At 37.9% G+C, this 26,822-nt stretch overlaps 1 protein-coding gene across 3 annotated transcripts in view; it reads right to left on the bottom strand.

Moving 5' to 3' along the window:
• LOC126183535 (membrane-associated tyrosine- and threonine-specific cdc2-inhibitory kinase) overlaps positions 1 to 26,822 on the bottom strand; it is a 174,296-nt gene that overhangs the window by 51,389 nt on the left and 96,085 nt on the right. The window contains exons 6-8 of one of the 3 annotated variants that reach the window (XM_049925604.1): positions 24,203 to 24,407; positions 23,904 to 24,037; positions 10,562 to 10,602 (exon numbers count right to left, since the gene is read on the bottom strand). In XM_049925604.1, the coding sequence (XP_049781561.1) occupies positions 10,562 to 10,602; positions 23,904 to 24,037; positions 24,203 to 24,407 (380 nt within the window). Of the gene's footprint in view, positions 1 to 10,561; positions 10,603 to 23,894; positions 24,038 to 24,202; positions 24,408 to 26,822 lie in introns of all 3 variants that reach the window. The other 2 variants (XM_049925603.1, XM_049925605.1) reach the window with 2 other exon arrangements.

Here is a 26,822-nt window from a genome sequence, read left to right on the forward strand (position 1 = left end):
CTTTTTTCCCCCCTAAGGTAAGTCTTTCCACTCCCAGGGTTGGAATGACTCCTTACCCTCTCCCTTAAAACCCACATCCTTTCATCTTTCCCTCTCCTTCCCTTTTTCCTGATGAAGCAACCTTGGGTTGTGAAAGCTTTAAATTTGTGTGTGTGCGTTTGTGTGTTATTTGACTGTGTCTATTTACCAGCGCTTTCTCGTTGGGTAAGTCACAGCATCTTTGTTTTTTTTTTTTATATATTTCTCACGTGGAATGTTTCCCTCTATTATACTCATTGATGTTGCATATATTAAGACCTAACACTCTTACTTCATGACTCAAAAGTTCCTATTTTCACTAGTGAGGGTATAAAAGAAATATATATTTTCCAATTATACAGCCAAATCGACTAACATGACAACAGTTTCGACAAGAAAGAAGAACAGTACATGGATCTTGGATTCAAACAATGTACTGCAGTGAACGACAAATGTGGGTTAAGAAAAGAAAGAACCACTACAGTAATGATGAGGGAAAAGCCCTCAGTGATTGGCTACGGGATCAACTCTAGTCTGCCACTAGCAACAAATGGTGAAGGGGGTTGATGATTTGTTATGATACGATTTGATGATGCAATGTAGCCTCAGTTATGCTGAGATGACAACAATTAAGATTAATAATGATGCAACTACATCTGAATATATACTACAAAAGCCAGCATACAGTGAATGGCTGATTATACTCTTACCACTATTAGCAGTTTTCTGTCCTATACAATTCATATACCGACCAAGCAAAAGATGACTGTTTATATGCCTCTGTATGTGCCCCAACCTCTGTTATCTTATTCTCATGATCCCTACAAAAGATATGCAATGGTGGTGGCAGAATTATCACAGTGTTCTTCAAATACAGGTTCTCTAATTTTATGCAACAGGGTTTTTCGAGAACGAGAACTGCATCATCTTTTCACCCTTTGCAGACTTACTGGACATGTCCAAAACCCTTTCAACAAATTTAAGTCTTCCGGTCATATTTCCAAATATCGATTTCACATAATAAACACACTTCATTTTGCTTCTTACAAGGAAACATTAGCAAGTGTCAATAAATGATCTTAATGAAACTTGATGGGTTTGTAGAAGGGGCAATATGCACTTTTTTTGTTTGTGCCCAATTTCACTTTTGAGCGGTAACAGACATGCCAAAAGATAATTTGGCATATTAGCTTTGGAGTTAATATCTTCAAAACAATGATATATAAAAAATGTTTGTCATATAAATGTTGATATATAATTGACGTTCTTGAACACTGTATGATCAAATTTTGTAACAATTTGAGATTTTGTAAAATACCTCACCACCATTAATTAATTTTTAAAAATGAAAAACTTTTATTACAACATAAATTACAGAAGCTTTCAAGCTACATCCATCCATCCATGTGTACTAAAGCTGGTTTCTGAATTATCTTTCGAAAATACACTATACACAATGTGCTGTCAGAGTGTTTTCAACATAGCGAATTCTAATATCTAAACATTCGTTATTAGTTTAGTTATTTATTTTACTTGCATTTGTTTCATGTTTTAAATTGTTATTTTACATTCTTCTTTGTCTCACATGTTGTTTATTTTGTTAATTTAAACTAATAAATAACTCATTATAAAGATACAAAATCATTACAGTGATGATAACCTGTAAATAAATGCTTAAAAACATAACATTTTCTTACACCATGCATACAAAATGTACAAAATTTCTTCACATAACATACATGACAATGAACAATATAAAACAAAATTCAGCAGGATTTCTAATTGTCGCAAGTGAACATCTAAATACCCCGATTTGTATCAGGCATATTTCAGTGCATCGGTAAGCTGTGGTGAGAAGAACTGATTATGTACTAATGACTGCAGCTTAATTATATTGCTTCTCACAGGCAGACTGACATCAAAATCAGTCAACTGAACTAGATCCGAAAACCTTCTCACAAGGTCCTTCCAACATTGAAAGTTGTACATGTACCATGTCTGTACCTGTGCCCCCACTGGGAAAGAGAACATCTTTCAAATGTCTTTTGACCTAGTCAGACATTTATTTACCAGATTTCTATGGTGTCACAAGGACATTTGGGGCTTCAGAAAGAGTGTGTCTAATTCTCGGTCCAAACTCATCATTAGTTTCTTTTAAAACTATGAAGCTGAGGGTGGTCAGTGTGAAAAAACCATTTTCACTATCATACCTGAGGACAAGAAACTTTTTCATCTGGTGATTCCAAAGGACTTTATGGCACAGGTACACATGTGGTTGTGTACATAGCTTTCAATGTCGCAAGAATTTTGTGAGAAGGTTGTCAGACCTTGTTCAATTGAATGATGTTGATATCATCTCCACTTGAGAAACAATATAATTAAGCTACATTCACCACTACATAATTAATTCTTTTTACCATTACTTACCAATGGACTTTGAATATAACTGATACAAATCAGGATATTTAGAGGATCGCCCAAGACATATTAAAATCTTGCAGAAGTTTGTTTTGTATTGTATTCTCACTTGTATATATTATGTCAAGAAATTTCATCCATTTTACGTGAATGGTGTAAGATAATGTTATGTCTTAAGCCTTTATTTACTGATTATTATTATTGACTTTTTTTTCTCAGACTTAAGTCTGGTTAAAAATGGAACGTGACGCGGACCTCGGTCAAGCGTGACTTCCTTGTAACTGTATGGTATATGTTATATTGCATTTAGGAACTTTCGGGTAATTGAACATGTATCAATAATTACAGATTTTTGTAGTTGTATATATATGTTTGGATGTAGCTGTATTGCATTGATGTACTGGTGAATATTGTGAGGTATGACTCCTGTAGTTGATAGTATAATTGGGATAATGTCGACTTTATCCTGATGCCACATGTCCTTGACTTCCTCAGCCAGTTGGATGTATTTTTCAATTTTTTCTCCTGTTTTCTTCTGTATATTTGTTGTGTTGGGTATGGATATTTCAATTAGTTGTGTTAATTTCTTCTTTTTATTGGTGAGTATGATGTCAGGTTTGTTATGTGGTGTTTTATCTGTTATAATCGTTCTGTTCCAGTATAATTTGTATTCATCATTCTCCAGTATATTTTGTGGTGTGTACTTGTATGTGGGAACGTGTTGTTTTATTAGTTTATGTTTTATGGCAAGTTGTTGATGTATTATTTTTGCTACATTGTCATGTCTTCTGGGGTATTCTGTATTTGCTAGTATTGTACAACCGCTTGTGATGTGATCTACTGTTTCTATTTGTTGTTTGCAAAGTCTGCATTTATCTGTTGTGGTATTGGGATCTTTAATAATATGCTTGCTGTAATATCTGGTGTTTATTGTTTGATCCTTTATTGCGATCATGAATCCTTCCGTCTCACTGTATATATTGCCGTTTCTTAGCCATGTGTTGAATGCGTCTTGATCTATGTGTGGCTGTGTTAGATGATACGGGTGCTTGCCGTGTAGTGTTTTCTTTTTCCAATTTACTTTCTTTGTATCTGTTGATGTTATGTGATCTAAAGGGTTGTAGAAGTGGTTATGAAATTGCAATGGTGTAGCTGATGTATTTATATGAGTGATTGCTTTGTGTATTTTGCTAGTTTCTGCTCGTTCTAGAAAGAATTTTCTTAAATTGTCTACCTGTCCATAATGTAGGTTTTTTATATCTATAAATCCCCTTCCACCTTCCTTTCTGCTTAATGTGAATCTTTCTGTTGCTGAATGTATGTGATGTATTCTATATTTGTGGCATTGTGATCGTGTAAGTGTATTGAGTGCTTCTAGGTCTGTGTCACTCCATTTCACTACTCCAAATGAGTAGGTCAATACTGGTATAGCATAAGTATTTATAGCTTTTGTCTTGTTTCTTGCTGTCAATTCTGTTTTCAGTATTTTTGTTAGTCTTTGTCTATATTTTTCTTTTAGTTCTTCTTTAATATTTGTATTATCTATTCCTATTTTTTGTCTGTATCCTAGGTATTTATAGGCATCTGTTTTTTCCATCACTTCTATGCAGTCGCTGTGGTTATCCAATATGTAATCTTCTTGTTTAGTGTGTTTGCCCTTGACTATGCTATTTTTCTTACATTTGTCTGTTCCAAAAGCCATATTTATATCATTGCTGAATACTTCTGTTATCTTTAGTAATTGGTTGAGTTGTTGATTTGTTGCTGCCAGTAGTTTTAGATCATCCATGTATAGCAAATGTGTGATTTTGTGTGGGTATGTTCCAGTAATATTGTATCCATAATTTGTATTATTTAGCGTGTTGGATAGTGGGTTCAGAGCAAGACAGAACCAGAAAGGACTTAGTGAGTCTCCTTGGTATATTCCACGCTTAATCTGTATTGGCTGTGATGTGATGTTATCAGAATTTGTTTGGATATTAAGTGTGGTTTTCCAGTTTTTCATTACTGTGTTTAGAAACTGTATCAATTTAGGATCTACTTTGTATATTTCCAATATCTGTAGTAACCATGAGTGGGGTACACTATCAAAGGCTTTTTGGTAATCAATGTATGCGTAGTGTAGGGACCTTTGTTTAGTTTTAGCTTGATATGTCACCTCTGTATCTATTATCAGTTGCTCTTTACATCCTCGTGCTCCTTTGCAGCAGCCTTTTTGTTCTTCATTTATAATTTTGTTCTGTGTTGTATGTGTCATTAATTTCTGTGTGATGACTGAAGTTAATATTTTGTATATTGTTGGTAGGCATGTTATGGGGCGATATTTAGCTGGGTTTGCTGTGTCTGCTTGATCTTTAGGTTTCAGATAGGTTATTCCATGTGCAAGTGTATCAGGGAATGTGTATGGGTCTGCAATGTAACTGTTAAATAATTTAGTTAGATGTGAATGTGTTGAGGTGAACTTCTTTAGCCAGTAATTTGCTATTTTATCATTTCCAGGGGCTTTCCAATTGTGTGTAGAATTAATTGCTCGGGTGACTTCATGTTGCAAAATTATCACTTGAGGCATTTGTGGAATCATCTTGTATGTGTCTGTTTCTGATTGTATCCACCGTGCATGCCTGTTATGTTGTACCGGGTTTGACCATATGTTGCTCCAGAAGTGTTCCATGTCTGTTATGTTTGGTGGATTGTCTATTTTAATGTGTGTGTTATCCATTGTTTGGTAAAATCTCTTTTGGTTTGTGTTGAATGTTTGGTTTTGTTTCCTTCTATTTTCACTTTTTTTGTATCTTCTAAGTCGTTTGGCCAATGCTTGCAATTTCTGCTTTTTTTCCATCTAATTGCCCTATTGCTTCTTGTTGTGAGATTTTACCTAACCTTTTTCGTTTTTTGTCTGATATTTCATTTCTTATAAATTGTGTTAGCTGTCCGATATCTTTTCTCAGTTTTTCTATTCTGATCTGTAACCTGTGTTGCCATGCTGGTTTTGTGCGTTTCTTCTGTGTGTTGGTTTGTTCTGATCTCTGCCTAGTGTGTATATTTAGTGTAGTGAGTGCTCCTATATAAACCAGTAGTTGTAACTCTTCCATAGTTGTGTTTTCATTTATTTTGTTGTGTATGATTGTGTTGATAGTTTTTATTGTTGTTTCGACTTGTGGGTTATTTGGCGGTCTATGCAGGAATGGTCTAATGTCTGTATTTGTGTCTTTGTATTCTATATATGTCAGCTGAAATTTCTCTTCTATATCTAACACATGTGTCTCTTCATGTTCTATTTGTGCTTGTTCTGGTGGCTGTCTTAAGATTTCGTTTTCCTCTGATTGTTTAATTGATGCGTGTTGGTCTTTGTTTGTTTGCTCTGGGATGTTTGAGTCCATTACTGTGTTTTCTTCTTCTTCTGATTGCACATTATTTTGTTCCAGTATTTGTTGTACTTGTTGTTTGATGTTTTCTAATACTGACTGGGGTATCCTGTTATTTTTGATTATTACACGGATCTGATCAGCTAGTCGTTGTTCTGTTAAAAATTTTAATTCCGGGTATCTGGTAATAAATGTTGTGTATACTTGTGATCTGTATCCAGTTGTATTGGTTCCTAGGTTTGTTGCTTGGTAATAACAGAACATGAGGTGTCGATTGACTTCATCTGACCATCTCATCCTCTGTCTTTGTTTTCCTTCTAGGGTGGTTGTAGGAAGCATATCCTGCAAAACACCTCTATTTGGATTTAAATCATTTTCCAGTTGGCTAGCAGAGTCGTTACCATTGTGGGCGGGCATAGGGTTCAAGCGTCGTCCCCGACCATGACGGCGCTTGTCCGAGGCTTCTTTAGTTCTGTCCTGAACCAAGTAATCACACTAAAAGGGGGGTTAGCCCTATTAGTGGTTTGTTCTTTTCGTCGCCTTTTACGACTGGCAGAACATACCGGAGGCCTATTATTATTATCATCATCATCATCATCATCATCATCATCATCATCATCGTAATGATTTTGTATCATAATACTGAGTAACTTATTTTCCATTAACATTATATATGTACGTAAAAAACCTGTAAAATCACAATTTAAAACATGAAATAAATGTAAGTAAAATAAATAACTAGACCAATAATGAATGTTATATGTTTTAATTAGGTATGCTAACAATGCTTTGACAGCACACTGTATACAGTATACTTTCCAAAAATTATATTTCAGAAACCAGCTTTATTACACAAGGTTGAATGTAGTGTGAAAGCTTCTTTATGTTGTAACAGAAGTTTTTATCTTTTAAAATTAATTAATTGTGTACAAAATTACAGTACTGCTCTGTTTACACACGTTATTAGTATGTGGTTGCCTTCCAGAGTCCTAATGCTATACTGGAATTCATGGCATGCTCTACATACGAGACATGGCAATTATTTATGTAATGACAGATGTGATGATGTGGCTTAAATTATTTTAATCCTGATCCGTGAAGATGGCCTTCGAATGAAACCCATCAACATTTGGGTTAAAAAAGCAGGTTAAAAATGCAGCTGATAGTCAAACATGCATTTTATACATTACATGATGACTTAATATTCACCTTCCAAAAATGTTAATTAATTGTGGTGGGGTATTTTGTAAAATTTCAAATTATTACAAAATTTGATTATACAGTTTTCAAGAATTTCAATTACATATCAACTTTTATATGAGAAACACATTTTTATACACCATCGTTTCGAAAATATTCCCTCCAAAGCTAATATGCCAAATTACCTTTTTAGTAGTGTTTTATGCCTAAAAAGTGGAAGTGGGCACAAACAAAAACATGTGTATTGCATTATTTTTCCCCTTTACACATCTGCCAAGTTTCATCACGATTATTAACTGACATTTGGGAACGTTCCCTCATTAGTATCAGACCTATTTATTTAAAATATGTGACTAGTGCAAGATGTAGTCTTGTTCTTGAGCACCAGGGAACTTAGTGTATGGACACAAGAGAATGAAAATTGATTCAAATTCATTAGGAAATTGGAATGTCTGCTTCAAAAGTAAATTCCTATAAAATTTTGTACTGTGGTTTTTACGTATGACTGTAAGATATGAACCTTATTTGTATGAACCTCAGGAAAATGGACATTTGTTTAGTGGGGAATGAAAATCATGACATCAGATATAAAAACATACAGGAAAACAAATCTGCATTTACATTTGTACCTTACATACCACCTTACAGTGTGTGGGGGAGAGATTATAATATTACTGCTTTCCAAATTTGTGATTGTGCACTGGAAGAACAACTGTTAAAAAGCATCTGTATAAACTCGACTCCCTCTGATTTTGTAATTATGATTATCTTGTTAGATAATTATGGGAGGGCCATTCTTGGCTTGTGCACTCTTGCAGTTTTTGCAGTAAGCTTCTTCATCAAGAACAAGGCCTTCCTTGTAAAAGCTACCACCAGATTTGGGATGAGCATCTCCATTGAGCTCTTTTACTGAGTAATTAACCTGTGACAAAATGCAAATATTTATCTGCACTTTGTCCACCCTACCTGGCAACGTAGACTGGTGAGGAATACTCACACAAGAGTACTGTAAGCTACTTCTTGCAGGGAGAATAAATATTTCCTCAGGATTCTTACAATTAATCTCTGTCAGACACCTGTCTTACCTACAATTAGTTTTGTGTGGTCCTTCTACTGGACACATACTCCTAGGCACATTATCATTATGCATTTTTGGAAGACGATTGTCAACAGTTGCTAAGTAATGTATAAAATGCTTATTTGTACCATCAGCTGCTTTTATTTTAAACCCAAATATCTACCAGCTTCAGTTTTGGACCATCTTCACAGATCTGAAGAGAAGATAAGGAAGTCCTGATCTTCCCTACAGTACTGCTCTGTGTACATTTAGTATTCATATTTGGCTCTAAAGTCCTGGGTTGTATATTGACATTCATGGCATGCACTACACATTTTCTACATATACATCTACATTCATACTCCGCAAAGCACCCAACGATGTGTGGCGGAGGGCATTTTACGTGCCACTGTCATTACCTCTCTTTCCTGTTCCAATCGCGTATGGTTCGCGAGAAGAACGACTGCCGGAAAGCCTCCGTACGCGTTCGAATCTCTCTAATCATACATTCGTGATCTCCTTGGGAGGTATAAGTAGGGGGAAGCAATATATTCGATACCTCATCCAGAAACGCACCCTCTCGAAACCTGTACAGCAAGCTACACCGCGATGCAGAGCGCCTGTCTCGCAGTCTGCCACTTGAGTTTGCTAAACATCTCCGTAACGCTATCACGGTTACCAACTAACCCTGTGACGAAACGCGCCGCTCTTCTTTGGATCTTCTCTATCTCCTCTGTCAACCCGATCTGGTACGGATCCCACACTGATGAGCAATACGCAAGTATAGGTCGAACAAGTGTTTTGTAAGCCACCTCCTTTGTTGATGGACTACATTTTCTAAGGACTCTCCCAATGAATCTCAACCTGGCACCTGCCTTACCAACAATTAATTTGTTGTTAAGTAATGTCTAATGTAATATGGTGAATTAAATCATTTTAACCCTTATCCATGAAGATGGTCTAAGACAGAAACCAGTAGATATTTGAGTTTAATATAAAAGCAGATCATGGTTCAAACATGCATTTTATACATCATCATTATGCTTTCTTTTTCATAAATTTTCACATATTTTACCTTGAACCAATACAAATCTCACAATTTTGACGATTTCAACCATAAAGTAAATGGCAGCATACTAATGGAAACAAAGAATTCAAAAACTTTCCTTAGTCTTTGAAACCTAGAGAAAACAGCCTTTACATGAATATTTACAATATTCAATCCAAGAAATAGATTTATGTAATGAACTCTAAGTACCATAGCTCAATATTATCAGTAGTCTTCACACATCTGGACTGCTCTGCAGGGAAGCTTTAGCATCAGCTTTTTGATATGAAGACTCTTGCCTGTAGTTTAAAATTTTAGTAACACATGCAGAATATCAAATATTCACGTACACACTAAAAGGGAAAGACTTACCACGCAATGGCATACAGGAACAAGAGAGCCATATGGGCACATAGCTGTTTTCCGTCTCAGATTTCAAAAATGAGTGGCATGTACGATCAGCATGTCCCAGCTCACCTTTGGTTTTCTTTGAATGCAGAGGTAATAACTTTGACAGCAGACGATTTAATATGGTAACAACTTGCAAGAATTATAAGAAACATTTTCCATAACTAAGACAGAAACCAGTAGATATTTGAGTTTAAAATAAAAGCAGATCATGGTTCAAACATGCATTTTATACATTTGAACACACAATCTGAGTAAAACACCATACTGTCTAAGATACTTCATTTAACTACCATTCAAGTGATGGTCTATTCATGATATCAATAAAATACTAACTATAAGCAAAATTGCCCTTTCTCATCCACATACAAATAAGCATTCTGTGACTTAACTGAAAAATAAAGAACAGATTGTGAGAGGAGCTGAATGTGAGGGTGGGGCGCAAGGGAGGGACATTTGAGAGATTTTATACTGACACACACACACACACACACACACACACACACACACACACACACACACACACACACACTTTTTCAGGGAATGAACTTTTTACCAGATGGAAATCTATCAGTGCCATCTGCTGTTCTATTTGTAATTCAACACACAAACCCAGTTCAAATATCTACACAATTACCTAAGCATCCAATTATATTCAGTGTACTTAAAGCACAGCAGTTATGATTTATAAAACACAAATGACAGCAGAATATTTGTAACAGAATACATGTAACAGAACATTTGACGAAAACAATTGTAGATAATCAAGGATTGCAATCAATGCAAAGATCTGCTGCCTTACAGAAGGAGGCTGCATGTACGAGTTCATCAGACAGATGCCTTACGGCTGTCTACATCCACAATGTAGCATAATCCCTCCCATCATATGTTACAATGCTGCATGTCCAATTAACATTCAGTTTATCACTAAAACAACCATGCTGAAATTTTCATTACTCCCATTACCCCTATACATGTAGAATTTTTTGTAATATTACTTTCAAAGCTTTTCATATGTGACTGAAGAACAACATAAACGAGTCCTACCTCAATTTCTTCTGTAAATGACACGATGACATACCTCGAGTCTGAAACAAAAACAAAACTAGCAGCACTAACAGAAATGACAACAAGAAAGAAAACAGAAGACCATTGCACAATGGCTGCAGAACAACAATCAATCATTATATAAGCAGGTACTCGTGTGGTAAAAATGTAAGAGTCTATCTACATCCTGTTTCTGCTCATGGATTTCACAACTTTTTCTTGCTATGTCCCTTGTTTGTTTCCTTTCATAATTGGTATTTGCAAGATAATTAAGATAAGATGGCATTTATTAGTATAAATTATTCAAAGGCAACATTATAAAAATGACAATATCCCCAAGGAGAAAACATTGTCCACTGGATCAGTTTACTAGGACTTATTAAAGAAGGGCTCCCAACACGACATTCTTTAATTTTGATGAAATTTATATAGTATGTACCTGAGGGTCCTACATGAACTTATGCCTAGTTTCAGGCTTGCCTGTACCTTCGTTGAGGAACTAGAGCCACTTTTGTGAAGACCACTTTTACCAATACCGAAAAGTCATGAAGAAATTTTCAAGTTTGGCATTCCACTGTTCCCTTGCTTTTGGGTATAGTAGCAAAACTTTGTGTGTTCTACACACAAATGGTGGAAGTATAGTTCAGGAAGCTATGCATTTTGCATAATCTTAGTTCAAAGTGGGCAGCAAATCATGTCTTGAGAAATTTGTGCCATACCTTAATGAGGTACAAATAGTAGACAAAGTGCGCTATGGACCTAGTCCTTTGGCCAAACTACTGTCTGTCTGGGTGTTTAGTATACCACAAATTTGGGCCTGGCTTGTGCGTTTAATTACTGTGCTGCCATCCAGCAAATTTGCTACAAAACATGAATGTATCAAAATATACCTGTATTCAAAGTCAAGTGTCTCAAAACGGACACCTACCACACTACAGTCATTAACACCATTCACCAGAGCACATTTCATTCTATTACAAAAACTTATTTTCAATTTGGTGTCTCTTTGGGTAAGTTGCAAAAATTGTGGCTTAAATTTGAAATTTTGTTGATTATGTCTGCAGTGTTTAAATATTTATTTTGCTGTTTATTTGGTGATTTTAAACCTGTTTGTGACAGGTTCATTGCTAAAATTAACCATTTAACTGTACTGGAGACTGCTACATAATTTTTGTGAAGCTGAATGCTTATTAATTTTATTTCTTTTCTTTATTTAGGACTCTACAATTTGATTTTAGTGCCTGAAGCATATCAAGTTGTTGTTAAAATGGGAAAACAAGATCAAGTTAATGTGTGCAGTTTTGGAGATACTGATTCCCCATGCCATTTAGTGACATACAGTGTCTTAAAAGCACTAAAAGCTATAAAGGAATTTTCCTTAGAAGAACAACACACTACGGAAAATGCTCAACTATACTTCCACCAAGAAGATTTACTCCTACAAAGATTTGAATTTTTGCAAAGATCGTGCTGAAACCCATTTGGTAAGAAAAACCATACTGAACGGAAAAGTTTGTGCTCAATCAACACAGAAACAGGTGACATACTAAAAAGGATAACCGTGTCTGATGTTAAACCAGACCAAAAAATGTGCCCTTCGTGTAGAAAAGAATTTGATACACTGAAATGTTCAAAAATGGAAGTTGCATCTGAGTCAGATAAAGATGATGAGACTAATGTTGCTCAGAATTTGAATACAAGCTTAACAGCTGTTCGGATGTCAGCATTAAAATTTCAACAAATTGGTGCAAGGGATACAAAAGGATATGCAAAGTGCAAAATACATCAAGTTCAACATGCAATTATTAAGAAAATTGCAGGAGTGAGAGGACCTGATCCCAGTGAACTAGAGCAACCATCCACAAGCAAGCAATGCTTGACTTGTTCAGATTACAGTCAGTTGATCCAAGAATTGAAAGAAAAATTACATATATCAAATCAAAATGAGAAAATTCAAATTTTGACCTTATTCCCCAAAGCTGGTCTAAAAAAACACTACAGAAGAATTTTGTGTTTCAGAAAGAATGGTAAAGAAGGCTAGAAAGTTACAAGCTGAACAGGGAATATTGGCACAGCCCAAAGGTAAATGTGGGAAAAAGTTTTCTGAGGCTGTGAAGGCAAGAGTCGGAACATTTTTATGATGAAGAGTTTAGTTGGATTTGTCCAGGAAAAAAGGACTGTATTACTGTTTGGATTGATGGCGAAAAGAATCAAAAAACTTATTACTGAGCAACTTAAAAGAAATGTTTGTTGCGTACCACAATAAAAATGGGCCAGAAATTCAATTTTTCAAATTTTGTGAATTAAGGCCAAAGTGGTGTGTGACTATATGCACAGCTGGTTCATATTCAATTTGTGTCTGCACAATACATCAAAATGTGAAACTAATGTTGGCACATAGCCCAATAAAGAAGATTACGAAATGCTACTAAGAAAAACTGTCTGTAATTTGGTAACAAAAGATTGCATGCTTCATTGCTGTGAAGTATGTCCAGGAACAGGCACTCTAAAGGAATACTTGGAAAGTGCTTTTGTAGATATTGATCTGGAGGATACAATTTAATTCAAGCAAAGGACTCACACTGACAGAGATACACTTGAAACCAGAGAAATGACATTTGAAGAATTCATTGAACTACTACATACAAAACTTCTGGCCCTTTCTATTCACCATACACTGCAAAGCATCAGAGCAAGCATTTGCAGTTCACCAAAGGATGTCTCAAACCAGGAGAATTGATTACATTAATGGATTTCACTGAAAATTACTCCTTTATTGCCCAAGATGCAGTTCAAGGATTCCAGAGGGAAAATAGTAAAGCTACAATACATCCACTTGTCATTTACTACAAAGATGATAATGAACTAAAAAGCGTCAGCTACTGCATAATCAGTGATTGCCTCTGACATGAAAACAGTTGCAGTGCATGTGTTTTTAACATAACTGATCAAATTCCTGAAGTGCATTTTTAAAGAAATTAAGCATATTCATTATTTTAGTTACGGTTCTGCCGCACAGTACAAAAATTTTAAGAGCTTCCTAAATCTTTGCCATCATTAAGATTTTGGCATTACCGCAGAATTGAATTTTTTCCGAACAAGCCATGGGAAATCACCATGTGACAGAATTGGGGGCACAGTTAAGCATTTAGCTGCAAAACCTAGCCTTCAGCATCCAACTGACAACCAAATCTTAACACCAACTGATCTGTTTGAATGTTGCCAAAAAAATGTGTATGGCATGAATTTATCTTTATTAAAAAATAAATTATTGAATATACAAAAATTGATCAAGAAAAACATTCCGAGGATGGATGTACAGTGCCTAGTACAAGAGACCATCACCATTTTGTGCCAACTGATGAAAAGCAACTTCAGATTCATAGAGTATCAAATGATACAGTGTCCTTCATAGCAAATGTTAACTGATATGCTACTGAACATGTTGCCATTACTGACCTACAGCCTGGGTGGATAGGAAATATCTGTGAACTTTCATTTGAAGAAAACGATGCCTCAATTTCATCCATCATCATGGAGCTGCTCAATCATTTCACTGGTTAGCTAGATAAGAGATATGCTGGATTCCAGAACAACAGATAACTGCAGTCATACCAATTCCAGCTGCTTCAATGATGGGGCGGCAATACAGTTTGCCCGAAGGAATAGTTTTGGACATCAGCAACAGTTTTAAAGCATTTAACAACTGAAGAATTCTGCATTGGGGCTTGGAAACCACAAAAAGACCCAAACAAGGATTGGGAACCTGTTGGATGCCCACATTCAGGCTTGGGAACCTGCAGTAAAGAACCCACCCGTGGCATGGCTATCGGGTGTGACCCCTTGGCGGTGGGGTTACCAGTCACTGAGACTGGTAGTGGCATATCCACCATGGACCAATGCAAGGATTTTTCTCAAATTACAAAAAAATTCAACAGTTTAGTCGCAATTTTTGCACCTTACCCAAAGGGACGCCGAAATGAAAATAAGTTTTTCTAATATTAGGTCTACAACTTTGCTTCAGTCATTTTGCAATAGGTGGCAGTAGCAGCAAGTGGGGTTTGGGTGTTTGGTCATAGGTGTAAAAGAATAAGCTTAGGCATGTGTAAACATAATGCCATAAAAATATTAGTCGATTTGTGATTGCACCATACGGTTATTCTCGATTAAGTTTGTCAACTTACGAAACCATTTCTCGCCATTTGTGGGAAGATTTAATTTTCTGCTTTAACATGAAGAAATCTGCAGCTGTGGCTCTTAAAATGCTGGGTAAGACCAATGGTGAGGGAAGTATTAGTGGAAGAATGTGCAGAGAATGTTTTCAATGCCTTAAGAATGGTGATTTTGATGTCTAAGACCGGCATGGTGGTGGAAGACAGAATGTTTTCGTAGCTACTTAAACGGACAAAAAGAGTCACAGGACATCATTATCAAAAGCAATTGATGCATTAGAGCCCAGCACTGAAACATAAACGGCCACAATACAGCAATAAACATGTAAAGGTAATTTTGCAGGATGTCAGTGCTCAACCCCATATCACAAAACCTATCAAAATATATATGGAAATGTTGAAATGAGAATTCCTATCCCTCGCGCCATATTCTCCACCTTTGACTACCACCTTTTTCAATCAGTGGCGTACAGTCTGGATGACCAGGACTTCCGATCATATGAAGTGCAAAATTGAATCTATTCATGGACCCCCACAAAAGACGTCCAATTCTTCTGCCAGGGGATTCGTATGCTATACGAAAGATGGGAGAATGTAGTGGTCAGCGATGGGCAATACTAGGAATCATAATTTTTTCACAATGAAGCCCCAAATTTCAAGAAAAAATGGTGGAAGCAAAGTTGTGGGCCTAGTAGAATGAAATGCGCTTTGTTGAATGGTGTTAATGAATGTAATGAAGTATGTGTCCTGAGAGACATGACTTTGAACACGGGTACATTTTGATAGATTCACGTTTTGTATCAAATTTACAGGATGGTAGCACAGTAATTAAACACACAAGCCAGGCGCAAATTTGCGACATACTAAACATCCAGACAGACAGGAGTCTGGCGAAAGACCAGGTCCATAGCGCACTTTCTCTACTACTTATACCTCGTTAAGGTATGGGACAAATTTCTCGCGACATGATTTGCTGCCCACTTTGAACTGAGATAATGCCAAATGCATTGCTTTCTGAACTCTACTTCCATCATTTGTGTGTAGAGCACAAAAAAGTATTACTACTATACTCAGAAGCATTAGGAAAAGTGGAATGTCAAACTTGCAAATTTCTTTGCAACTATTTAGTCTCGGTAAAAGTTGTCTTCAAAAAAGTGGCTCTAGCACCTCAACCAAGTTACAGGCGAGCCTGAAACTTGGCATAAGTTCATGTAGGGCACCTCGGGTACATACTGTACAAAATTCATCAAAATTGAAGATGGTTCAACTGGAAGCCCTAGGACATTTCACATGGAATGACCCAGAAATCAGTAGTAGCTATAGATTTTTCATTTTATTGTAAAAAGCTACAATAGCTTTTATTATAGCAGTGCATGTCTACACACTTTGTTTGAGTTACTTTAGTATTACAATAGTATTTAATATATTTTGGGAAGTCAATATTCAAATACCCACTCCCAATAGATGACCATTTACAGATTTTCAACCGAGATCAATAATAATTCCATCATGTCTGTGGCCTATTGTCCTGTTTCTTGCTTTGTGCCATTTAGATTTAATACGTTTGCCCCAAACACAAAATTTCTGACACAAAGTCAGAAATCTTTATAGTATGATATTAGAGCAGAACTTGACTCATTCTTGCTAACACAAACCATATTCCCCATCTGTTCACAGTACACACTAATCTCCCATGTGATCCATTAACTTTTACTTTTTTTTTTTGCGTGCTCTTTAATACCTTTACTGCAAAAGACCTTGCCGAATAGCAGGAACTTATAATGGAATGTATTAAATACAACACGACATCTCATTTCTTATAAAATTTGTCCCAGAGCACCTCCAGTAAATTATCTTTAATTTTTTTTGTTCTCGAGTCATTAATTATCCTAACTATTTACAATAAATGTGTCTCCATACATAGTTGTGCATTACAATGTAAGATTACACTATGTACCAATAAAATATAGCAGTCATACAAGAAATGAAAATGCCATGAATTGTCAGTGTCAGTACGAATGTAAACTATTTGAACCGATGGCAGCCCAAAAACAAGCCAGGAGCTATAGCCCAAAAGAAAGAACAAAATTTGATGTGCAAGTCAATCTAAAGAGGAGCAGAGTGTCCAAACACCGTGTAGACATTGAGCTCAGAGGAAACAACAACATGTGATAGATGTCGAGAAGAAAATGTCTGGGTTTGTGTCATGACCTCCATCGCAAGACTGGAGAGGGTGTGAGATTGTGGATTGACCACTGAAGGAGAGGATGATGACACAGTTGGCTCTGCCACAGGGGGTGTAAGATTGGGGAGGCTGGGGTAACAGTATGTCCACCAGCAATGGTGGGGGTGAAGAGACTGCCACTGGCAAGCACAGAAAAGAGGGCACTGGTTCAACTTCCATGGACTCTGTAGTGGTAAGCGCAGGGATTAGCCCTGCTGACCGCCTATTTCACTACTGCAAGTAGGATGGCAGATAGCATGGAGGGGGTGGGAGCAGATGAGCACATTGCCACAATTGGGAGCTTCCCACCGGAACAACGCTGCGACTGGCCCTGTCACCAGGCTGGCTTGGAGACCATTGTGTCAAAGGGTCAACAAGTCGTGGCTGCAACAGACAGGAATGACGGATCAGCTGGTCTCAATTGACATCTACCACATAGAACTGCTGAACTTTGTGGGCCACCACTACACCCAGCAGCCACCCCTGCTGGTGATAAAGACGGCTCAAATGGTAGCCCTTTAAGAAAACATGATTCCCCAATTAAAAAAAAAAAAAAAAAATCCTAGTATGAATCTGTATCTAGTTAAAATTATGAGTAACTTTTTTACTTATTATCTCACAAGCATACTATATAGATGGTGGTATCTGTCAAATGTAGTCATTTCAATTTTTCCAAACATGAAATCTGTGTTTAAAGATGTAGCAATACTACCTTCTTCACATTCAGTCCTTACACCAAAGATGCTCCATGAATTGTCCCATTGAGCAGTACAGCTCCACTGTATAACTCAGTCTATGGCAGAAGATACATCTTCATTCCACATATTGAGTGAGTCAATCTTTACATTACAAAGGGATTGTTCTCGCACTGCACATCAAGTGTTATTGTTACCTCTGTCCTATGAAGTACAGCAGCACAATAAGTGCAGGTAGCACACTTCATAAACGCAGAAGCTCTCCTGCAAATCTTCTGTAAAGTTTGGAAGGTAGGAGACAATGTACTGGCACAAGTAAAGCTGTGAGGACAGGGCGTGAGTCGTGCTTGGGTAGCTCAGTTGGTAGAGCACTTGCCTGCGCAAGGCAAAGGTCCGAGTTCGAGTCTCAGTCCAGCACACAATTTTAATCTGCCAGGAAGTTTCGATTTCATTTTAGGATGTGACCCCCGGGTTGCTATTTGAGGGGGGAGGTTGAGCTCTGATCCAGCTTGCGTTTGTGCCGTTGACAGGTTAGCGTTATGTATTCAGATTGTGACCTCTCATTTTCTAAGTGCATTCACTGGCGCCACTATGTTTGCTCACTTTGTCTGTCCGTGAGTGGCAGCAGCAGCGTTTATCGATAGCGAATACTGTGGTACTATCTTTGGAGCAACCTCTAGTATTTCCGGGTTGTGGTGTGTCTGAATTGAGCTGAGTTGGGACGGAGCAGCAATGAGGTCAGACAGCACCAGTACTCACCGGGACAGCTGGCGATACATACACTGCCTGATGGAAGGATGTGGTCTCGAGAGTGCACGACCACGTCGAGGTCTGGATTCTAGCACCTTTCCTTTGCCTGACTTGAGCAGGGACGACCGTTAGTTGGTGGTTCGTTCGTTCGGTCGGCTCGCTCGTTGCAAGACTTTTATTTGGTCTTCCGACCACTTCTGGGCCCTCTGTGTTTGTATGGACTTGTGGTTTGTGCTTGTTGGTGCACATCAATTGGTGTTAGTATTGTTTGAGTTGTTGGTGGAATTGTTTTCGCGGATCCGTGTGTATCTAGTGTGTTTTAATGAGCAGTTATTTTAACGCTGTCTGCGTACTGCATTGGTGGAGGGGTTCCTTCTGCCTTTCGGTGTTTCAAAAGCCGGATTCTGCAGACACAGTGCTGTCTGTCACTTCAGCCCCGCCTGAATTATTCCATGGTTGTACTGGTTATCAGATGTTAGGTGGATTTGGTAAGAAGGTTGGTCGGCGTTTAAACTGTCCCGAGTTTGAATTGCCATTCTGTTACGAGACAATGCTTGGTTACCTGTCTCACTGCTTACGCAGCTGTAGGGACTTTTCTCAGGTTGATCCTTGGAGCACTGTCTGTGGATCACTCCCTTCTTTATTTGGTCTGATTGTGTCAATTGTTTAAAAATAATATTTTGTTTAAATCATTCCTATTGCTTGTGGCCTTCAGCCGACAAATAATTTGAATTATTCTTAATAAGGCCTTCAGCCGCCAGTGTAGCTTGTGTTATAGTCAATTTTTTTTAAAAAAATTATTGTTTTTTAAAAATTATTGCCTTAAATTAAGTGTACGTGTTTACCGTGCAACCAATGGTAACCGAATAGGCCCCTTTCGCAACTTTTCCTGCCTTCCCTAAGTCCCTCGTTTCACTAGTGATGGTATGGTATCATTCTGCTGACAGTCAGCACAGCACAGCCCTGACTGAAGACCACTTGTTATACTGATATGGATATGACCTGCAGCCGTCTAAAATGAAATTAGAATTATATTAATACTGTCAGCTGCTCACGGGTGTTGATATATATCAACGGGGACAGGTGAAAATGTGTGCCCCGACCGGGACTTGAACCCAGGATCTCCTGCTTACATGGAAGACACTCTATCCCCCTGAGCCACCGAGGTGGCTCAGGTGGATAGAGCGTCTTCCACGTAAGCAGGAGGTCCCGGGTTCGAGTCCCGGTTGGGGCACATATTTTTCCCTGTCCCCGTTGATATATATCAATGTTCGCGAGCAGCTGAAGGTATTAATATAATTCTAACTTCTTATAGTGGCTGAAACTGACAATTTTATATATTGACAATGCAGCCAACAGCCCAGATATTTTATTGACACTGGAACCATATAGTTTCATTTGACTGAAAGCACCTATGCCTGGGTTTCAGGTAAGACACCCTGTTTCATTCGATGCTGAGGGGCTATTACAGTACAGTTGAAGAGCCTCTGCAATGCTATGCGAGTTTAGGAGAAACATCAAGAGGACTGAGGCATGAATGGAATTTGGGTTGAGGAGGGAAGTGTGCTAGAGCAGTTAGAGCAACTATGCAAAACCAATGAGCAAGGGTGGTGGTGTGTTTAGCACAACTGCATAGTGAGCATCTGGGTTCAAATTCCGACCTCGGTACATATTTTCATTCGTTGCTTCAGTCTGTATATTTTTATCATAGGTACAGCATTTTCTCTGGAGTGTTTGTACCAATTATTATGTCATGTGTTTATCGCTAACTTGAAACTGTAGGCATTATCATTAAAATTGTGTTGATTTTTCTTCCCAATTTCTATAATAATCTAATATTTCAAAGCAATGGAAACTTTACAAGCAAATATAACATATATATCTATACACTATAAGTAACTTTGCAGTATGTCGCGGGCAGTATTCTGTGTACCACTGTCCCTTCCCCTCTTTCCTGTTCCAGTTGTGAATAATCCGCGGGATGAATGATCCCCTGTAAGCCATCATGTTGGCTCGAATCTCTCAAATTTCATCTTCATGGTCTTTTTGCGAAATATACAGAGGAGGAAGCAACGTATTTGTTGACTCTGCTAGGAATGTACACTCTTTGAGTAGAAGTAGGAGTAGGAGTAGGAATAGGAGTAGGAGGAGGAGATTCGTGTTTAACGTCCCATTGACAACGAGGTCATTAGAGGCGGAGCCCAAGCTCGAATTAGTAAAGGATGGGGAAGGAAAGGGGCCATGGCCTTTCAAAGAAACCACAAGGCATTTGCCTAAAGTGATTTAGGGAAATCACAGAAAACCTATATCAGGATTGCCGGATGTGGGTTTGAACCATTGTCCTCCCACATGCGAGTCCAGTGACGCTCTTGGAACTTTAACAATAAACCACACCATGATGCACAACACACAACTGCAGTATCTGCCATTGGAGTTGGTTTAATGCTTCTGTGACATTTCTGTGCTTACTGAATGTACCTATAACAAAACATGCTGCTTTTCTTTGGATCTTATATATCTCCTGTGTCAGCCCTGTCTACTACAGATCCCATACTGACAAGCAATACTCAAGTAATGGTCGAATGAATGTTTTGTAAGCTACTTCCTTTGCTGATGGACTACATTTCCTTAGATGCTTCCAATGAATCTCTCTGGCATCTGCCATATGCGTGATTAAATTAATGTGGTCATTCCATTTAAAATTGCTTGGTATGCATATACCTAGATATTTTATGACAATATCTGCTTCCAAAGGTTGTTCTTCAATTGTGTAATCATACAATAATGTGTCTTTCTATCTATGTATTCGCAGTATGTTACATTTGCTTATTGACAAGCAAATATAACATCTGTATCTATACACTATAAGTAACTTTGCAGTATGTGGCGGACAGTATTTTGTGTACCAGTGTCAATTGCGATTACCTGCAACAGACATCGATCCTCTGCAGGACTTCCTACATTTTGCAACAATTTGGTACAATTGCAATTTCTCTGTACACACTAGCATCATCATCGAAAAGCTCATGGAACTTCTGACATTACCTACTATGTCAGTTATATGAACTGTGAAAAGTAATGGTCCTATTTTACATCTACATCTACATTTATACTCCGCAAGCCACCCAACGGTGTGTGGCGGAGGGCACTTTACGTGCCACTGTCATTACCCACTGTTATTACCCTCTACTGTGGCACATCTGGAGCTACTTTTGTGTCTGAAGACTTCTCTCTGTTCAGAATGACAGGCTGTGTCCTGCTTGCTAGAGACTCTTCAGTCCAATCACACAGCTGGTCCCATATGTCGTATGCACATAGTTTGTGCAATAGGCGGGAGTGTGGAACTATCAAATGGTTTCCAGAAGTCAAGGAACACAGCACCTGCTTGGGCACCTGTCTCTACTCATTTCTGAGTCTCATGGGCTGACAGGCAGAGCTGGCTTTTACAAGACTGTTGTTTTTCGGAACACATGTTGGTTCCTACAGTGGAGATTTTCGGCCTCCAGAAATGTCATAATACACGAGCATAAAACATCTTCCAAAATTTTACAACTGAGCAACATTAGAGATGCAGGGCAATAGTTATGGGTTTGTTCGTTGACCCTTCTTGAAACCCCAATGACCTGTGCTATTTTTTAATCAACAGGAACACTTTCCTCCTCCAAAGACCTACGTACAATACACTGCTTCAAGAAGAGGGGAAAATTCTTTTGCATACTCTATATAGAACTGTACCGGTATTTTGTCAGGTCCATTGTCCTTCCCTCTGTTGAGTGATTTCAGTTTTTTTTTCCTCTCCCATGGTCACTTATTTTGATATCAGCCATTTAAGAGGCACTACAGTGTGATCTTCCACTGTGAGACAGTTTTGGAAAAAGGTGTTTAGTATTTCGCCCTTTTCTGTGACAGCCTCTGTTCCACTATCACTATGGTCACAGCTCACAGAGAGTTTCTATCCATTTACTAATTTAACATAAGACTAAAACTTCTTAGGATTTCCTGACAAGTCGGTAGACAGAATTTTACTTTTGAATTTGTTGAATGATTTATACAATATTCTCCTAATTTTGGCTTCATTTAATTTTTGTTCCTCTGTCAGGCTTCGACTACAATTCTAAAAAAAGTATTTTAAAATTAAAAATCTTAGCACTGCTGCTATGGCAAATTGATATGCTAGTTTTTTCCACAGTTATTAATAAAAAGCAAAGAAATGCTGAAAAACACCTGTTATTCAGAACTAAAACACTGATATTGGTTTTAACTGCTTTGTTGTTCCCATCCCTAACTTGGGGCAGGTTTTACAATGGGAACACTGAGTTACCTACTTTAACTTTCCAACCAATTCATCTTCCCTCCCTGAAGAAGGAAAAAATTAGTTTCAAAAACTAGGGTTAGAACTGTAAGTGCTTGTATCAGCAGCACTAACAAATTTTCCTTCTGCAAATACGTAAATATATTCAGTGTCAGTGTCACTGTCATCACCACGGGAAACGTTTGGGGGTGGCGGGCGGCGGGAAACGTTTGGGGGTGGGGGGCGGCGGGAAACGTTTGGGGGTGGGGGGCGGCGGGAAACGTTTGGGGGTGGGGGGCGGCGGGAAACGTTTGGGGGTGGGGGGCGGCGGGAAACGTTTGGGGGTGGGGGGCGGCGGGAAACGTTTGGGGGTGGGGGGCGGCGGGAAACGTTTGGGGGTGGGGGGCGGCGGGAAACGTGGGTGGGGCGGGAAACGTGGGTGGGGCGGGAAACGTGGGTGGGGCGGGAAACGTGGGTGGGGCGGGAAACGTGGGTGGGGCGGGAAACGTGGGTGGGGCGGGAAACGTGGGGCGGCGGTGAAAAGTGGGGGGTGAAACGTAGGGGGGGGGACGTGGGGAGGGGGGGAACGTGGGAAGGGGGGGGGGGAACGTGGGAGGGGGGTTGAACCGGGGGACAGAGTGGTGGGAGATAAGATGTTAGAAGAAGAAAGTAAAGCAATAGCTATGTCGCATTTCCTCAAAGGAGTTTGGCAAGGTTCTGGGGAAGAGTAAGAAAGATGGGGTGAGTATGGGATTGCATTTGGCATTTGTAAGTCTTTTTCCACAGTGAAAGTTAATACTGACTTCTAAATTTTCATAGTAAAATATCTATATACGTGAGAATACGTTTTTATAACCAGTATCCTCTTCAACAAAACTTTCCTTGTTATGTAAACTCTTATTTTGTCACTGTAGCTAGCAACTTCATCAGAGTTGTGTATTTCGTCAGTACTGAATGAATATATCACTCTAATGAAGGTGATTTGCAACTGTGTTCAAAACATTTGTCTATATAATATAATGATGGGGTCACACGCCTGGAATTGTAATCTTGTTGAAAATAATTATAGTTTTACAGCTATAAAATAAATAACAGGACTGTTTTACAGCATAAAATAGGTTATGTATGACTGTGGTCAAAGCAGAGAGGTAAGAGAGAATTTGCTGAAAGCAACCATAGCACGTGAAAGGAAGCCACTTACTGCACTCACTGTTGGAGGTGGTGTCTTCATCTCGTACAACTTCCTCAGGTTAGGTGCATGCAAAATATCATTCACACTAGGACGCTCTTTGAAATTTGGATGCATCATTGATTTTATTAGGCAATAGAATTCAGCAGTCAAATCTGCGGGGAAAAAGTTAAAAATGTACACGCTTTGTATGTTTCTAATTGAAATACACAACGATATACACACAACTTTTGAACAAAATGTACACGAGTAACATTAAAAATGAATCTGAGACACAACAGGAGAACTTAAATTAGAGATGTAAAATTCTGAGTACTAACGTTTAGCTTCTTCGACAGGAAATATGCCTTCTCTGAGCTCATGCCATAAGTCGCCTTGTGATGGTAGCAATATATTGCATGACAACTCGAGGAAACATATTCCTAAGCTGAATATGTCGGCGGCCTTTGTTACAGGACAGTTATTAAGTAACAATTCAGGTGCAAGGTATTTTGCATCACCTTCTGTTACATCTTTAATTGGTCCCTGTAATATTTTAAACAGTAACACAGTGTTTACATTATTAACCTATATGAACACCTGTAACGTAATTTTGTAATAAACAAAAGGCACAAGTACAAAGGCATCAAAAACAGAAGAAGATAATCGTATCAAAGAAATTGAATGGGTTCTAATTTCTTTTGGAATTAAAAATAGGTCTGTCTTCACTACTGCACACAATTTCTCCAGATAATTAAATATTCAATGTATAGAGTCATACATATTCCATGAATAACCGTGAAAATGAATAAATCTTTCCTCACATAAGGATGGAATAAGAATAATATTTATGGGGTTTTACTGTGTGTGCGCAAATAGTAGTAAAGAATCCAGCTTTAAGTAATTCCACATTCACCAAATATTTCCATAAATTGCATTTACGTAAGAACAACATACATGAAATTTGTTTGTAATGAAACCCCAAACTTCGCAGAAAGTTCACTTTTCAGTAAAGAAATCTGACAATTAAAAATTCTGACAACATTTCTAACATGAGAGAGTTCTATCCACAACCCCCCTACCCACTCCATTTTCAAATAGGTCACAGTAGTGTTTTTATTTTTGTAACTGATCCTTTAGGTGGATAATTAGGTTTTTGGGTCAATAATGCCATACTACATTCTAGTGAACTCTCACATTTAGCAAATGTCTGTATGAAGACAATACCACATCAAATAGGTGCATAATAATCAGGGTGATAAATGTTTACACTTTTAGCTCATTTGGTGACCTAATGTACACAACTTCTGAATACAAAAAGGCAAAGTTCGTGATAAACGACCAGAATGTGTGGACTTAAGTAATAATTTCTGATCAAAATGCACTCTGTGACACAGGTTATGTGATCTGACATCACAGAAGTTTCCTTCAGATGCACACAAGATATTTTATTTATTTTATAGATTCTGAAGCTACAATTATAAACAGTGGTTTTCTTTTGCTACTGGCACTTTCAATGTTTATTAAATATAGCTTGCAAACAATGTGTTTCAATAGATAATGCTCATTTTTAAGTGTGTTGTCCATTACATTGTGCTACTAATTAAATTCTTCCCATTTGTGAACCATGAAACTTATCTGGAAACTTCGCTGTTGCACAAACAAGCAAAAATTTATGGCTATTGAAACTTCTCATTTTATTCTGTCACATTTTCCAGTATTTGCAGGGTAATAAGTATCAGAGCTGATAAAATTTTTGCATGTTTACATCATAGCAAAGTTTCCAGAAACATGGAGCAGCTCACACAGTAACATGGCATTTAATGTGCCATAATGTAATAAAAGCATTCTCAAAAATTTGAGTTAATTTCCTAGAATGCATCACTCGCACTACATAGCTAAAGTGAAATTAAACAAAAATCATCACTGGCAGTAGCAAGCTTTTTCATGTCAACAATGAAATCATCATCATCATCATCATCATCATCATCATCATCATCATCATCATCATCATCAATTTATGACAAACTTAACATTAAACTCTCAGACACTGCAAAGAAGTATGATTTATCATAGCAAGTGTTTAATTGCTGGTGAAGTTCCAGTATCTCTTAAGACTGTGATACAGCGAATTTAAAGGTTTTTCTGAATACAGGTCTCATACAATTCCACAAACAACCATAAAAATCTTTTACGATTTAGTTCCCTCAGATACTTACTCTTGTTAGTGAGAAAGTAAGTGAAGAGCACAAAAAGAGTAAACAAAATTTACAGAACTATTTCACAATTATACTGCTCCATCTACAGGAAGCCTTACTTCTCAGAAATGTTAATACACTGATGGGAAAAAAAAACAAAAAAATTAATACAGAGAAATGAGATTTTGATAATACATTTTTCTGGGTAATGTATTTAACTGATTAACATTGCAAAATCACAGGTTAACATAAGCACAAGATAAGCCATTGCAAATGTGAAATGCTGGGACATTAATAACTGGTGTAACTACCAGAATGTTGAATGCAAGCATGCAAATGTGCATGCATTGTATTGTATGGGTGCTGAATGTCAGTTTGTGGGATGGAGTTCAATGCCCATTGCACTTGGTCAGTACAGGGATGGTTAATGCTGTTTGTAGATGATGCTGGAGTTATCATCCAATGATGTCTTACACGTGCTCGACTGGAGACAGATTTGGTGATCAAGCAGCCCAATGCAACATGTCAACGTTCTGTAGAATACACTGAGTTACAACAGCGGTATGTGGGTGAGTGTTATCCTGCTGAAAAACACCCCCTGCAATGCTGTTCATGAGTGGCAGCAGAACAGATCAAATCACCAGACTGATATACAAATTTGCAGTCACGTTTCACGAGATAACCATGAGAGCACTCCAGCTGTCATAGGAAATCACACACCAGACCATAACTCCAGGTGTAGGTCCACTACGTCTAGCATCCG

This window comes from Schistocerca cancellata, chromosome 4 (assembly GCF_023864275.1).
Source record: "Schistocerca cancellata isolate TAMUIC-IGC-003103 chromosome 4, iqSchCanc2.1, whole genome shotgun sequence".
Classification (NCBI taxonomy): domain Eukaryota; kingdom Metazoa; phylum Arthropoda; class Insecta; order Orthoptera; family Acrididae; genus Schistocerca; species Schistocerca cancellata.